This window comes from Phalaenopsis equestris, unplaced genomic scaffold, assembly GCF_001263595.1.
Source record: "Phalaenopsis equestris unplaced genomic scaffold, ASM126359v1 Scaffold000192, whole genome shotgun sequence".
Classification (NCBI taxonomy): domain Eukaryota; kingdom Viridiplantae; phylum Streptophyta; class Magnoliopsida; order Asparagales; family Orchidaceae; genus Phalaenopsis; species Phalaenopsis equestris.
The window spans coordinates 241,563-257,332 of record NW_018164634.1 but is presented as its reverse complement, the minus strand read 5'-3'; the positions used below and the strand labels follow the sequence as shown (position 1 = coordinate 257,332).

Genomic DNA, 15,770 nt, shown 5'->3' with positions numbered 1-15,770 from the left:
TGATTTTTATCGAGAGTTTTCTTAGGTGACTTCGGTCATTTGAGATGTAATTAACTATAGGGGCTTGCCCTTATAGGGAGTTTTTCCGAACCCAGCTTAAAATAAACCCTATTTAATTATTTGTATTAAATAGGGGAACTTGTCGGCAAATAAAAATGGTTTCGCAGACCCAAACGACGTCATATGTTTTCCTAGTTTATTTGATTGAGCCTCATCCTCAAGTCTTGTATTTATCCCTCGGGATAGATACAGGATTTGAGGTAGAACGCTCTTTCATTTAAACTGTGAAAAATATGAGGTCAGTTTGATTTCATATTTTTCTAAAATTATATATATATACGTAAATTAAAAAGTCATTCCGAAGCGGGTGACGGGATTTCGATTCCGGCGACCGACAACTTCTTACGGGCGACCCCCAAACATTAACTTTTCCCCTTTTAAGCGCCGACAGGTGGGAAGATGGTGCTGAGAGAAGATGTTATTTTATGTAAAACCATGGTCAAGTCAATACGGGGAGCAAGGATGGCTTGCTTCGTGGAGTTCCAGAGCATTGCGGAGGTATGAGATCCCGACTTGTTAGAGTTCTCCGAAGGGCTCCAGTAGCTCTTACAGCAGTTTACAAACATCTTTTAGCAGCACAACTGGTTACTACCCCCGAGGGAGCACAAGCGCGTCATTACATTAAAGGAGGGTGTCCCCCCTATATATATCAGACTATATCGTTATCCTCAGATTCAGAAGGATGAGATAAAAAAATTGATTCGAGAGATGCTTAAGGCTGGGATTATCAGCCTCAGTGTGAGCCCCTTCTCCAGTCTAGTCCTGTTGGTGAAGAAAAAAGATGGCAGCTAGATGTTCTGCGTGGACTACCAGACTTTGAATAAGGAGACGTTGTTGGATAGGTTTTCTATTTCTGAGAGTTATGAATTGTTGGATAAAATTTTTGGGCAATCATTCTTTCGCAAACCGATCTTAAGTCAGGGTACCACAAGCTCAGGATAAATTCTTATGTATTGTCAATGACCCATCGTTTATCTCAGTAAAGTGTTGACAGAGAGTCGAACTCAAGTTAGTTTATGAGCAAGAGCTTATGACAATTGTGTTACAGTAAAATAGATGAGGAATGTGGGATAATGATCGAGTAAAATAGATGAGGAATGTGTTAGTTAGTTTATGAGCAAGAGCTTATGACAATTGTGTTTGTAATTTAGAAATGACGAACTTATTTGCTGAAGCAGCGTTTTACAGTAAGTGCAACCTTAAATTTTTATTAAAATAGTGGGATAATGATCGAGGAATATCGGATGTGGCTATCTAAGCTATTGAGGTATGGTTTTGAGATTCAGTGATGCCCGAGATTACAAAATAATGTTGTTGATGCCTTATCATGATGGATGGAGGAATCTCAATTGTTGGCATTGTCGGTTTCTTTGGTTTTTGATTGGAAGTACCTGAGGCAAGAAAGCGAAATAGATGAGGAATAAGCAAGATCTGGTCTGCTTTAGTGAATGGTGAGAACAACCATCTGGATTATTCACTCAACGACCAACGGTTACTTTATCAAGGATGCTATGTATTATCCCATAATTCACGAGACATCAAAGTTATTACATAAGTTTCACGACAGCGCTATCTGGGGGCAATCAAGCGCGCTTAAAAGATATCATAGGATGACAACAAAATTATATTTTGTGGCAATGAGAAATCACGTGGAGGATATGATTTCAAGGTGTGATGTGTGCCAATGATACAAGTCCATGGCGTTAGCGCCTAGGGGCTGCTACAACTTCTAGCATTATCAGAGATTGTAAGATGAGGTGACGATGGATTTCATTGAAGAGTTATCTCAATCAGAAGGATTTACATTCATCTGGGTGGGGGTGGACCGATCGAGCAAGTATGCTCACTTTGTACCTCTACGTCATCCCTACACAGTTGTTTTTGTTACCGTTATTTTTGTATGAGAGGTTGCTCGTTTGCATGAGATTCCAGAATCGATAGTGTCAGATTGAGAAATAGTCTTCTTGAGTCACTTTTGGAGGGAGCTATTTAAAATGTAAGGGACAGTCCAAAGTTGTCAGTCGAAGCGTGAAGACCTATTTGCGTTGCTTGTATGGGCTAAATAATTATTCTGAGTAGAGTATTGGTACAACACATCATATCATATAGCTTCTCGAACCACTGTTTTTAAGATCTTGTATGGCTGCGACCCAACTCATTAGTTGCATTATTGACGCAATACTATGTCGGTATTTCTGGCGGATTAGCACTTAGAAGAGAGGGATAAGATGTTGGTGGAATTGAAGTGATATTTATTTAAGGCGCAACAACTTATGAAGAAACAAACCGACAAACATGGAAAGGGATGTGCAATTTACAAGGCATAGAGTGTTTCTAAAACTTTGACCTATCAGCAGGATGCATTGGCCATATGCAGGAATGAGAAGCTCTCCCCATGCTATCATGGTCATTATGAGATCACTGGGAGCATTGGGGCAATGTCTTATCGTTTAAAATCGTCGCCTTCGTTGATAATTTGTCCACTGTTCCACTTATCACAATGGAGATGTGTTATTGGTGGTAATGTGCTCCATTCAGTGTTCCACACATCTGCAAATCTTTTGTCATCTTGGGCCATGCTCTTTTCCTCTTACCATCAAAGAAGTTTAGGTTTTCTCACTACAACGAAACCTATTTTCTAAGTTTGATGGCTGTCATTTTGACCCTCTTGTCTTAGGGAACGACCTTGCACTCAAAAATTTGTTTTACTATTTGGAGCCACTCAATGAATTCATTCGGATCCATATGACCGTCAAAATCCGATAAATCAACCTTCACTCCAAAATTACCATCTCTCCTGTACTTAATTTCGAATCAAGACGACATAGGTGCTTCTTGATTTGAGACTTCTTGGTAAAGTGTTTTCTTCATCTTCTCCATCCAGGTGCGACAACAACAACAAGCTTTTATCCTACTAAGTGGGGTCGGTTACATGAATCGTTCTATCTCGTTTGCGTCTTATTTAGTGTCATATTTTCATTCAATTGTAATAAATTAAGATCATTTTTATACAATATGCCCAAGTCTTTCTAGGCTTGCCTCTGCCTATTTTAACATAAGTTGAATCTAAAATTTCTACTCATAACCAAATCATCAGACGGTTGACGTTTAATGTGATCGACCCGCCACTAGGGCTCACCAACCCTATAACGGATGTATTCATTTCGCATTGTCTCTAAGTGTAAAGCCACTCATTCACCTAATCATTCGCATCTCGACAACACTTTACATAGTTTTATGCTTCTCTTTTAAAGGTTAACATTCAACACAATAGAGCATTACAGTTCTCACCATCATCTTATAAAATTTTGCTTTCAACCTAAGCAAGAATTTTCTATCACACAATAGACTTGAAGCATTGCTCCACTTCAACCAACCAACTTGAATTCTACTAATAACATCCCCATCTATATTACCATCACTTTGAACAATAAACCTGAGATATCTAATGCGTTCACATATTTTAATAATTTGTTCTCCCATAGTTAAACTTGGTCACTAGAGCTACTACTATTAAAATTACATTCCATGTATTCAGTCTTAGTTCTATTCAAACGAAGGACTTTACACTCCAATGTAGCCCTCCATAATTTAAGTTTTTCCCGAGTTTTTCTTTAATTTTATCCACAAGAAGGATATCATCAGCGAAAAACATACACCAAGGTACAACCTTGTTGTCCTCATTTTTAGTAAGGTCTTAGTTTTCTACTCCCAGAATCCAAAATCTAGCCTTAGGAGTTCCTTGTTGACCATCTTAGCAGACTAGTAATGAAGCTCACCTCCCGTAAAACTTCAAACCACTTGTTGACTCATTTTGTGAAAAACTAGCATGAGTGGTTCCACGCATGAGTGGTTTGGTTCCACGCACTCAACTTCTAGTTGCAAGGGCTAAGGACCGACATGTAGAGGGCCCGAATATGAGTTCCTACAGGATCAGACGACTTTAGGTGAACCCTCCGTGACTCAGAACACACTCGCTACTTCACACATGAAGTTGACACATTTTTGGTCCGACCGTCGGTGAAGTTATCTGGACAACACCGGATGACAAAACAGACCACACAGATGCGTCCGGGACATCGACTTTAGCTAGGGAGGACACCCATATCACTATGGTTATGCAGTTGCACAAACGACATGAAAATCGATGCACCTTTTTAAAATTAGCGTGGCGCGGGCCGGGGCTCAACCCAGGTTCAACTCGGATTCGACTTGGGCTGGATACGGGCTGAACACAGGCTAAATAATTTCAAATTTCAAAATTAACCGCTTAATTCTACTTTAATAGGGTTTAATTGAGAGTTAGTATTTACCTAATAAAACTGCCTGGGAAGGAAAGCATTCAATAGCCCGCCTGATGCCCTGTAACAGACAATTTGAAGGCATGGCTATAGAATTCGGCTGGCTGGACTCCTCTTGCCGACTCTCGGCAAAAAGAAATTCACCCCCCGCTCCTCATTTGCATCGAAGCATTCGCCCCTCACCTGCTCCTTCCCCTCTCAGCACAAAAGTTCCTTGTTCGACCTCGTCTCTTTTTCCCCTCTGCATCGAAGACCGCTGCTCGCTTCTCCTCCCCCGACCGAACAGTTGTTCGGTTCGCCTCCGCCTCATCTTCTTCCTACGCCGAAAATCCCCGCTTCGCTCCTCCCTTCACGCCTAACAAACCAAGCCGCTCGTCTCCCTCTCCCGATCGAAGCTTCTGCACGCCTCTTCCTCCACCGATCGAAGCTCGAGAAACCCTCGCTCGACTCCCTCCACCGATTGACACTCCTGCTCGCCTCCCTCACTCGACAGACTTCTCCTTGTTCCGAAGCCTGCTCCCTGCTCCTCTGCTCGACCGAAGAAGCCTCCTCTGCTCGCAAACGGAGCACCCCTCCCGCTCCCTCACGCAGAAAGAAGTCCCGCTCACCTGCTTCGCTCTGCCCTGCACCGAAGCTTTCACCCGCTCACCTCCTCTCTGTTCCGAGCCCACTCGATCCCGCCTTGCATCGAGATCGCTCGAGTCGTCCCCTTCCTCTTTCTCGACAGAAGCTCAACACCGAGCTCCCACTCCACCGAAAACCTTCGCTCGACTCTCCCTTTCGCTGCCGAAGACCTCGCCTCATCCTCTCGTCACGCCGAACAGCCGCACGACTCAGATCCTCTCTTCCGCGACCGAGACCCCGGCTCGACTCCTTCCGCTCGATCCTGCCTCGCTGCACCGAAGCCCTCCGCACGCCTCCTCTTACTCACTCGACTCTGCTTCGCTCTTGCTTCATTTGTTTGGATAGGGATCGATTCTTGCTTCATGCGAGACTGCTCTCGATCTGCAGCAAAGCTTCAGCTCCAGATACTTCCTCAGACCCGAGACCTGCTAAGTTGAGCTCTGTTAATCTGAACTGGGTATTCTCTTGGGATCTTCTGTTATTATTTTTTATTTTTATGTTCTTTGTGCTCTTAATTGTGTGGTTTTTCTGCTTCAGCCTTTTGCTACTTAAATTTGTCTGCTTTTTAGGAAGCTAGTTGTAGCTTATTCTTATGGATTTATTTTCTCTGTAAGGTTCTTATGTGCATCTATTATGTTTGTTGAGATATATGTAGGTTTTAACGAATTATTCTTTGATATGTAGGCATTAACAATCATCGCTTTAGTTTTAAATATGGTAATTAAGTTTGAAGCATGCTGTTTAAATAACTGAGAATTACATTTTTTTTCCTGCAACAATGCCGTGGAGTTCGTTAGAATTAAATACTGTGCATGCTCCTAAGTTTGTGGAAGTATGGAAGTATTATGTAGCCTGGATGAAGCAATATGTTCAGATAAAGTAATTACAATCCTTATGTATTTACATATCCAATACTCAAATTTCAATCCTTACATACTGGTTTACATATCTAACGCCTCAACTTTACCCATTACATTTATGCCATCCGAACTTTTCATATCACATAAAGCTTACTACGATTTCAACCTTTAAACACGGAATGCACTTTCTCTTGCATAGTCAATGTGGTAGGTATGTAAACATCGAAATTTGGGTGATGGGTCTGTGTAGGGATTGAGTGATGTGCATGTAAAATCCCTTTAATTGCGTTTAACTGAAATTAGGTTTTGATATGCAAACCCGTGTAGCAATTAACGTACATACTTTGGGAATCTTTATGATTCTCCTTGAAAGCTTTAATTGCTGCAATTTTAGAGGCTTCAATGCCGTGTTTGGTGCCGATTTTTTTTAATTTTTGAAGGTTTGCGGGCTGCCTTTGATCGATACTTTCACTGTTTTGGGAACCACTTTAGGTGCCGATTTTTGGGCTGATTTGTGATCTTTGTATTTATTGTTTTGAAAGAAATTTTGGGTTGCACTTTTTTGAGTATATTTGGTGGCTTTTGGGCTTCATTTTTTTTTATTCTGAATTGTAGAACTTTCGGGTCGATCAAAACACTGTCTTGGAACAAATTTAAGCACTTTTCTCGAGAGTCGATTCAGTTACAATTGTTGAAAGAATTGAAGTGCTTTTAGGTTGATTCACTTGCTATTTTCCCATTGGATTTGTTAGTTTTGGAAGTGAGTCAACCTTCTATTTTCGTTTATTTTGTTATTTTTGTACAATGATTAAGTCAAAAAATGAGAATTTTTGATTTAATTACTTGGAAGACTTTTAGAAATATTTGAGGATTAATTGAAAAATACTTAATTGAAAGTAGAATGACTTAAATCACTTTAAGCACAAGTTAAAGTGTAGACTTCTAGATTTTAGGGGCACACCCTAGGTGAAAGTCCATCCACCTAATTATCAGCATAAGCTTCCTAGATTTTAGGAGCACACCCTAGGTGAGAGTCCATCTACATAATTTTCAACATAAATTTTCAACATAGACTTCTTAGATTTTAGGAACACACCCTAGGTGAGCGTTCATCCACTTAATTTTTGAATGAATAATGAAACTAGCACTTGAGCCTGATTCACAAATTGATTAAATTCACAAATTGATTAAGACACTAGACATGAGGATCAGGATGCACCAAGATGCGGTTCTCATGCTTTCTTAATTAAATCAATAGTGAAATTCCTGCAATGACTTAACCTACAATGAAACCCAGTACACCGGGATTTAAGTTTATATATTACACTCAAATCCTCCTGGCAATTGAGAAAATTTGTTAACGCCACATGTGGATCATCGAATTAGGATAAGTCTAGGGTCTAGGTGGCGAGGGCGATGACGACATTGCTTATGTGTGCTTAAACGAGGGATACAAAGTGAAATTATTAGAATAGTATCTCCTACCTCAAAGATCGTCAATAAGGGAGAGGAAATGATCCATGATACTATTCGTTCCCCCCGACTCTCTTAGGTTGTCAGTAGTTCTAACACGATTAGAGTGACTAGTCTGTGCACTATACGACTTTACAAAATATTTAAAAAAATTAAAAATAAAAATTTCTTTTGGATGTTAAAAAGAACTCTGAAAAAAAAAAAGACTTGAACAACTTTTGCATGAAAATCTTTCTATGAAAATTTATAAAGGTTCACGGCTAGTCACTTGGATTGAGGTTAAGGACTGCCTTCTGTAGATTGTCGGGCTGGTAACTCTCGTTCAAGATCGGGAAGTACATAGTCCAGCTCTGAGCCCCCGCACTTTTACCAATGTCTTACACCCAATCTTGATCTTTCATATGTGGCTAAAGATTTCTTTTGCTCGTGATTTTTACTACTCATTTTTCTGACTTTCGTGCTGGGTTTTCTTGCCTTGTTTATTTTTCTTGCGAGTTTATTTAAATCTGTCGCAAGTCATACCACGCTCACAATATTAATCACGCAATAGCAGCAGATGCCCATGTGTGCTTTTACAGTTTATCTACAATATTTTACTTTACCGCATTTTACTTCTCAAAGTACCTTTTATTTACTTGCAAGTTGCTTATTTTGCATGTAAAACCAAAATCGAAATAAAACAAAACCAAACTTTGACACCAAAACTGAGTAACATAAATCACCAATCTCAAACACTTAAACCCTGAAGTTATCGCGTCGACAAGAAATTTAAAGCAACTTCGTGGGCAGCGCAACAAGTAGTTTGGAGTGGACTACAGGTGGAGGTGGTCGTCATTCTACAACAACAAAATGAGTCTACGCCAACTAAAATTTCCTAGTTTAAACAACCCAGAGGATTTCGAGGTAGCCCGCCTAGCGCGACATAATTCCTCACCCTCTTTTAGGCCCCTGCACAACCATGTTATGTAGCGTAAGTCCTAACTCGCCTTAGGTTCCAAGGTTGTCGTCTAGAACGACGTAAAACCTCTTATCTCTGCGGGCTATTTGCATAACCAGTTATTATGCAAGTGTAAGTCCCAAATAATAAAATTGACGGGATTCAACATTCAAATAACATCTTCTCCAAAACACAACCGCACAGTAGGATAGTCTGGGAAGTCACTGAGGTTTCTCCTCATAATCTATGAAATCCCCTACCTGTTTCTTTCTTTGAACTCCTGAAATAACTGTTAATGTTTGAGTCACTCCCATTTGCCTTTCCACGTTCTATCGTGAAAATCTAAACTTTGAAATCTTGAAGACTAGTACATCTGATTATTATTGAAAGTTTTCTCAAGTGACCCCAGTCATTTGAGAAGTCAATTGAGAAGTAATTAACTATAGGAGCTTGTCTCTATAGGGAACTTGGAACCCAAGTAAAATAAACCTTATTTAATCTTTGTATTAGATAAGAGTACTTGTTGGCCTCATATAAAATATTTACTTGTCGGTCACACATAAAAGGTTCGCATACCAAACGGATGTCACAAATCTCTTAGTTGGCAAGATTGAGTCTATCACCGAGGTCTACATTTATCTTTCGGGAAGGTGTAGTATTCGCGGTATTAGACACAATTATGCAAACTATTGGACTGATGAGATCTATTTGGTCTCATTTTTTTCAAAAAATTAAAACATACTACTTTCAAAACTCAAACTATATATCTATTATATTAAATTAAATCTAAAAATTATTTTTATTTTCATATTTTCAAATTTCCAAAAAGCTGACCGACAAACCTCTATAAATGTCTAGTAAGAACATCCATAACTAAAGAAAAAAGATATGGGCTTAAAGTTGATACTTGAAGTAATCCAACTGAAATAGGAAAATATTTGGTCCATTCTCCTTCTGTTCGAAAACAAGTAACATCTGTAGTATACATATCTTTAATTACTTGAATATAAGTCATAACAGCACATTTCTCCTCTAGAACCCTCCAAAGGATATCTCCTAGAACCTTATCACAAGCTTTTTCCATATCAATTAAAATCATATGTAGATCATTCTCTGTGTACTTCTCTATCAAACCTCTCAATAAATGTTTAGCTTCCATAGTAAACCAGCTCGACATAAATCCAAATTGATTATGAGAAATCTTTGTATCACGTCTTAACGTATGTTCAATTACCCTCTCCCATAATTTTAAAGTATGACACATCCAAGTTAATTCTTTTATAATTTGCACTTTTGCGCACCCCCTTTATTCTTAAAAACGGGGACCACAAGACTCTTCCTCCACTCTTCAAACATCTTTTTAGTTTTTAAAATAATATTAACGAGTGAAACTTCCAAATCTTTAAAATATTTCCACACTTCAATTGAGATATCAGCAGGTCCTACAGACTTTTTATCCTTGGCTTTCTTTAAAGCCTCATCTTCTTTTTTACTAATGCAACGGTAAACATGAAATATTTTATTATTATTAATGATATTAAGATCACTTTGGTCGATCGTATTTTCAGAAACTTCATTGAAAAATTTATCAAAATAACTCACCCACCTATGTTGAATATCTTTTTCTAAGAAAAACACATTCTGATTTTCATCTTTAATACACTTTACTTGAATTAAATCTTTTATTTTCTTTCCTCTTTGTCTGACTTGTTTAAACATATATTTTTCACCCTCTTTAGTATCTCATATATTATAAAGATTACTAAAGCTGGATTTTTAGGGTCACAGTTTGTTCTCTTAGACGCACTACGGGTCATTTTATATTTTTGTCAGTTCTCTAAGCTTTTACATTTAAACCAAATTTTATAACATAATTTTTTATATTTTATCTTTTCTTGCGTATTATTATTCCACCACAAACTATTTTTATTTATAAAATTTTTTTTCTTTTGATTCTCCAAGTACACATTTTGCATTTGTTTAATAGTGTTTATTACTGTATTCTACATATAATTTATTTCTTGATGAACATCTCAAATCTTGAAATATTGAAGTTTACTCATAAAAATAATTTTATTTGTGTCTTCCAGGTGCCCCCATGTAATTCTATGACAATGATTCCTAATATTCCTTATTTTATAACTCTTAATTTTAAAAGCCAGAAATAATAATCGATGTTGAGTATTTAAATCCTCACTTGGAATAATCTTACAATATTTATATTCTCGACGATCTCTTCTTCTTATAAGAAAATAATCAATTTTTGTTTTATTATATCTATTCTTATAAGTAATAATCCGCTTATCTCTTTTTTAGAATAAAGTATTAGCAATAACAAAATCATACGCTAAAATAAAATATAATATGATTATCTTCTTCATTAATCACTTTAAAACCGTAACCACTATGAATATTTCTAAATTTTTCTACCACTTTATTGACTTGCCCATTTAAATCTCCTCAAATAAAAGTTCTTTCTTCAAGAGGTATCATTTGTATTAAGTTCTTTAGGTTATTCCAGAATTTTTCTTTATAACCTATATCTAAACTTACTTGAGGAGCATAATCACTTATAATATTAAAAATCTTAATATCAACAATAATCTTAAGGGTCATAACTCTATCTCCAATTCTATTAATTTTAATAACATTATCTCTCCAACTCTTATCTATAATTGCACCTACACCATTTTTTGTGCGACTCTTACCTGTATACTAAGGTTTAAAACCTAAGCTGTCAATCTTTTTAGCCTCTTCTCCAACCTATTTTGTTTCTTTAATACATAAAATATTTATCTTTCTATGAATCATAATATCATCTAATTTCATTAATTTACCTGCGTTATATTCCAAGATGTTATCTTAATAGTACTTTCATGGACTAACTTCTTTACCACATCTGTCTGTAATATTTGAACTCTTGCTTATTTGATACTAGACCCGGGCGCCAGTATAGCAGCCTTTGCATACTTTTCATTGTATTCATGTCATACAACGCCCAACTTTAAGGGGAGCCCTAGTATTTACGCAATGATAAAAAAAAATTCATGTCATGATTTTTTGATAAATTTTATACTTGTTGTTCACTATCTAACGCAACCTTCCACTTTTCACTTTCGGGGCTTGGGAACTGGCAATGACAATGTTAATCTTTTCCATCCAATTAATCACTGTTATTGTTGTAGGTGACTTACTTATATTAACTCTTTCAAAATCAGCTAGTCTCTATTGCTCTTGGACAATATTTCGGGGGATATGCTATGTGATAAACGTTTGAATACTTCATTGATGATTTCTCTTTGGTAGTGTGATTACTTGCTCTGCATTCAGTTAGTGTAGGATTGTGGACCAAGAACGGCCAAGGATTTAGGTTTAGTTAGCTGGTGTAAGGACGAATTTTGGTGGAGGTAAGATGGTTAGATTTTGACGATTTAGGGCTTAGGGTATTTGATTGGGTAGAGGGATTATGTAATGTAAATTTTAGATTTTGGGATTGGGGAAAATAAGTTTATAATTTTTGGCTATGATATCAAATGCATCGATCTAGGGTTCCTAGACGGCGTGGAAAGATTAAGGGATGGGTTAGGATAGTGGTAGGATAAGTAACAGAGGACGGTGGAGTGATGATGACTGAAATCTGGGGCAATTGACAGCTTGACAACTGCTTGATAGCAAGAAAACTCCGGGGGCGCTGTGAAATTGGTTGCATAGGAGGTTGTCGGGCGTTCAAGAGAAATCAAAATCTTGATCCAATCAATCTATAGGCATACCACCTGAGAAAGATTTAGTGATATAATAGTCCGGTAAATATAAACTAGTGGAAACAACCTCTGTTGCATAAAATTGAAATCCGACATGTTGCAAATCAGGTTCTAAGCAAATTTCTTATTCTAAGATATCAATTAAACCCTAATGCTAATTAAAAAAAAAAGAAAATCTGGCTCACAATGGTTGCTGACACTTATGGGCGGGATAGATCCTGAATAGTACCATCCTAGGCGGGAATTTTCTCACTATACTGCACTCAGGATGGGATTTCCCGTTCCCACATTTGACCCGACACATGATCATGTGTTGTGTAGACGTGCTCAAGTCAAAATAAGGACCAACCCATCAGGCTTAAAAATTAAGATTGAAGACATAATAGATTCTATTGGAGGTAAATTTTTTTAAAAGTATTATTGGGAGAACAAGTGCATACCATAATTTTTTATAAGCTTAATTTAGCTGCTGCAAGTTAATGCTGTCATTTATTTTATTCCATCATTTAATTGACCTAGTTTTTGGACAACTACAGGGTGATAGAAATGCAAGAAATCCTTGATCAGCAACTGGCTGAGGAGGCAGCAGAGGCCGAGGGTGGGGGTGCCATGGCATCAATTACGAATTCTAGAAGAGCTGCAAAGTATGTATTTTGTTTCTTTCTCAACCTATCGATTGCATCAAATGGTTAAGGTTCACAAGTTATTCATTTCATCCTGTTGTTTGAATTAATTTAAATCCATTGCAAATAGCAAGTAAAATTTTTGATAATATACACAACAACAACAAAAACAACAAATCTTTATCCCACTAAGTGGGGTCGGCTACATTTAGTGTCATATTTTCATTTAATTCTAATAGATTAAGAGCATTTTTTATACAATATGTCCAAGTCTTTTTTGGTCTACCTCTGCCTTTCATAACATCGGTCAAAGCTAAAACATCTACTCTCCTAATTGAATCATCAGATGGTCGTTGACTAATGTGACCAAACCATTTAAGATGACTCTCTCTATTCTTGGTGCCACCGAAGCTACACCAACCCTATCACGGATATATTCATTTCACATTTTATCTCTAAGTGTCAAGCCACTCATCCACCTAAGCATTCTCATCTCAGCAACACTTAACTTTGTTTTATGCTTCACTTTTAAAGACCAACATTTTGCGCCATAGAGCATTGCAAGTTTCACCACCATCTTATAAAATTTTCCTTTCAATTTAAGCGGTACTTTTCTATCACACATTAGGCCCGAAGCATTCTTCCGTTTCAACTAACCAACTTGAATTCTACTAATGACATCCCCATCTATATCAACATCCCTCTTAACAATAGACCCAAGATATCTAAAACGTTCACACCATTTAATGATTTGATTACCCATATTTACAACTCTGCCACTAGAGGTACTACTGCTAAAATTACATTCCATGTGTTATGTTTTAGTTCTACTCAAACGAAGGCCTTTAGATTTCAATGTAGGCCGCCATAATTCAAGTTTGTCCTGAGTTTTTTCTCTAGTGTTATCCACAAGAAGGATATAATCAACAAAAAACATACACTAAGGTCATCATTCTGTAAATGTCTAGTAAGTGCAACCATAAGTAAAGCAAAAAGATATGGGCTTAAAGCCGATCCTTGATGTACTCCAACTGAATAACAAAATAGTTTGGTCAATCCTCCTTCTGTTCAAACATAAGTAACAACTCTAGCATACATATCTTTGATGACTTAAGTATAAGTCATATCAACACCTTTTTGCATCAAACTCTGATACATCTAATTTTAGTTTCATCATCCTTGAGAAAATCAGTACTTAAAATTAATTATTGTGCAGACAATACTTGAAGAGCTCCTAGATGGTGGTGCATCATCAATAAAAGAAAAACTTTGTACTTTTATAAAAGTTCAAATACATGGTCTTTTATCTACATTTTGTAAAATTTGATGTGTTACAATGCACAACAACATTCTTTATTTCTCTTTTTATTGAGACATTTGGGTCCTCACACATGTTTGACTATATTTTCTTAGCTATGCCTTTTATAAGGGGTTCGTCTTGGTTCTTTAATTTACTTTGTTAAATGTGTCGGTGTCATTGTGCATGTGTGATTATTCATCAATCGCTTTTACTTTTGGTTTCTCATACCTTTTTTACCATGCCACTGCAATATTTATGCAAAATAAAGTTAACTCATATATATATATATGTATATATATATTGATATTACGAATGTCGTCGTCCCGTCGCTCTGCTAGGGTTTCGCCCCATGGCGAACCCTAGCGTTTTGATTGTCGCTGCTGCTCCGATCTCCACTCTCTCACGCGTCCATGCGTTGGCATCGTCAATTGCGGCGGAGAAGACGCAAATCTTGCTGTGTTTTCTTCCATGCGTCGCAACGCCATCATCTGCGTCGCCTAGCGATTCGTTTCCACTCGCCTTCCGCCAGCGTTGTCGACCGCTCACCAAAGTTCGCGACTGCCTGCGTCTGCGCCTGTCAGTGCCGATCGACAGCTTGCTGAAGAAATTGCTTCAGGACGTTCCTACGCCGCCGCCCTCGCCAGTGATAACCCCGTCTCCACTCCTCTCCGCCCCTCTTTTGAATATGTTTCCGCAACGATACCACGACAATTTTGCTCTTGGAATTGAAACCAAATTTCTAAAAAAAGCTTCCTAAGCTTCCCGTAAAAACGGTAAACCTGCAATCTTTCTCACTGAGGCAGAAATCTCCACCCTAGCTGTGCCCTGTCGACTGTTCTTAGTAGGTAAGTTTCTTTATGGAAACTCTAAACTTAAGCTAATTCGAAAGGATTTTGAGCAAATGAAGCTGAATGGAGGTTGGAAGATCGGTAAATTGGATGGTCGCCACATTCTTATTCAATTATCAAATGACGAAGACTACATCTATTTGTTTGCGAGAAGAGTTCTTCGAATAGAAAACCAGGTGATGAAGGTTTTAAAATGGATGGTGGATTTTGACCCTTGTACTAAATCTCCTACCATTCCTATTTGGTTGTGCTTCTCAGAAGATCCACCGTTTTGATCAATAGCTTCTCTTCGCTTTAGCGATAGTATACGGTAAACCCCTCAAAGCTGACATGCCTACAGTGAATTTGACTCGGCCTTCAGAAGCCAGAATTTTGATAGAAAGGGATAGTACTTTACCTTTTCCGGGAGAAATATGGATTGAGACATAACATCAGGGATTTTGACAGCAAACAGAACTTGAACAGATACTACTTTATTGTACCAACTGTCGTATATTTGGACATTCTCTTTCTCAATGTTATCAGGTGCATCCGAATTTAAAACCTTCAAGTAAAAAATGCTTCTGGATCTGCCTCACCTCATACCTATCTCTCCTTCCCTCCTGAGTGCATTCCACAGACTATTGAAACACTGGTTAACACGATGCCACCTCCCCCTCCCACTACCGGAGACAATACTGTCTCTGTTCTTCCGACTGATATATTGACAGATGGTTTACTTGGGTCCGATAATCAGGATATCCACATCCCCAGGATGCATCAGGTGTTGGTGTTGAAGAGACATCATCTCTTCAGAATCAGAATGTTGTTATTGTTAGTCAAGAGCTGGGGGCTCATTCTCTCCTACATGCCCAACAATATGTTGACCACACTGATCAGATGAGCCAGTCCTCAGATGAGGAATGACAGGTATACACATCTAGAAAGAAAAAGAAGAATAGAGGCACACCCCAGCTTGGGAATGAAATGGATGATACTCTAGT

At 37.9% G+C, this 15,770-nt stretch overlaps 1 protein-coding gene across 3 annotated transcripts in view; it reads left to right on the top strand.

Moving 5' to 3' along the window:
* LOC110022478 (exocyst complex component SEC6) overlaps positions 1 to 15,770 on the top strand; it is a 119,954-nt gene that overhangs the window by 41,549 nt on the left and 62,635 nt on the right. For all 3 annotated transcript variants that reach the window (XM_020721435.1, XM_020721434.1, XM_020721433.1), the window contains one exon: positions 12,553 to 12,660. In XM_020721435.1, the coding sequence (XP_020577094.1) occupies positions 12,553 to 12,660 (108 nt within the window). The remainder of the gene's footprint in view (positions 1 to 12,552; positions 12,661 to 15,770) is intronic.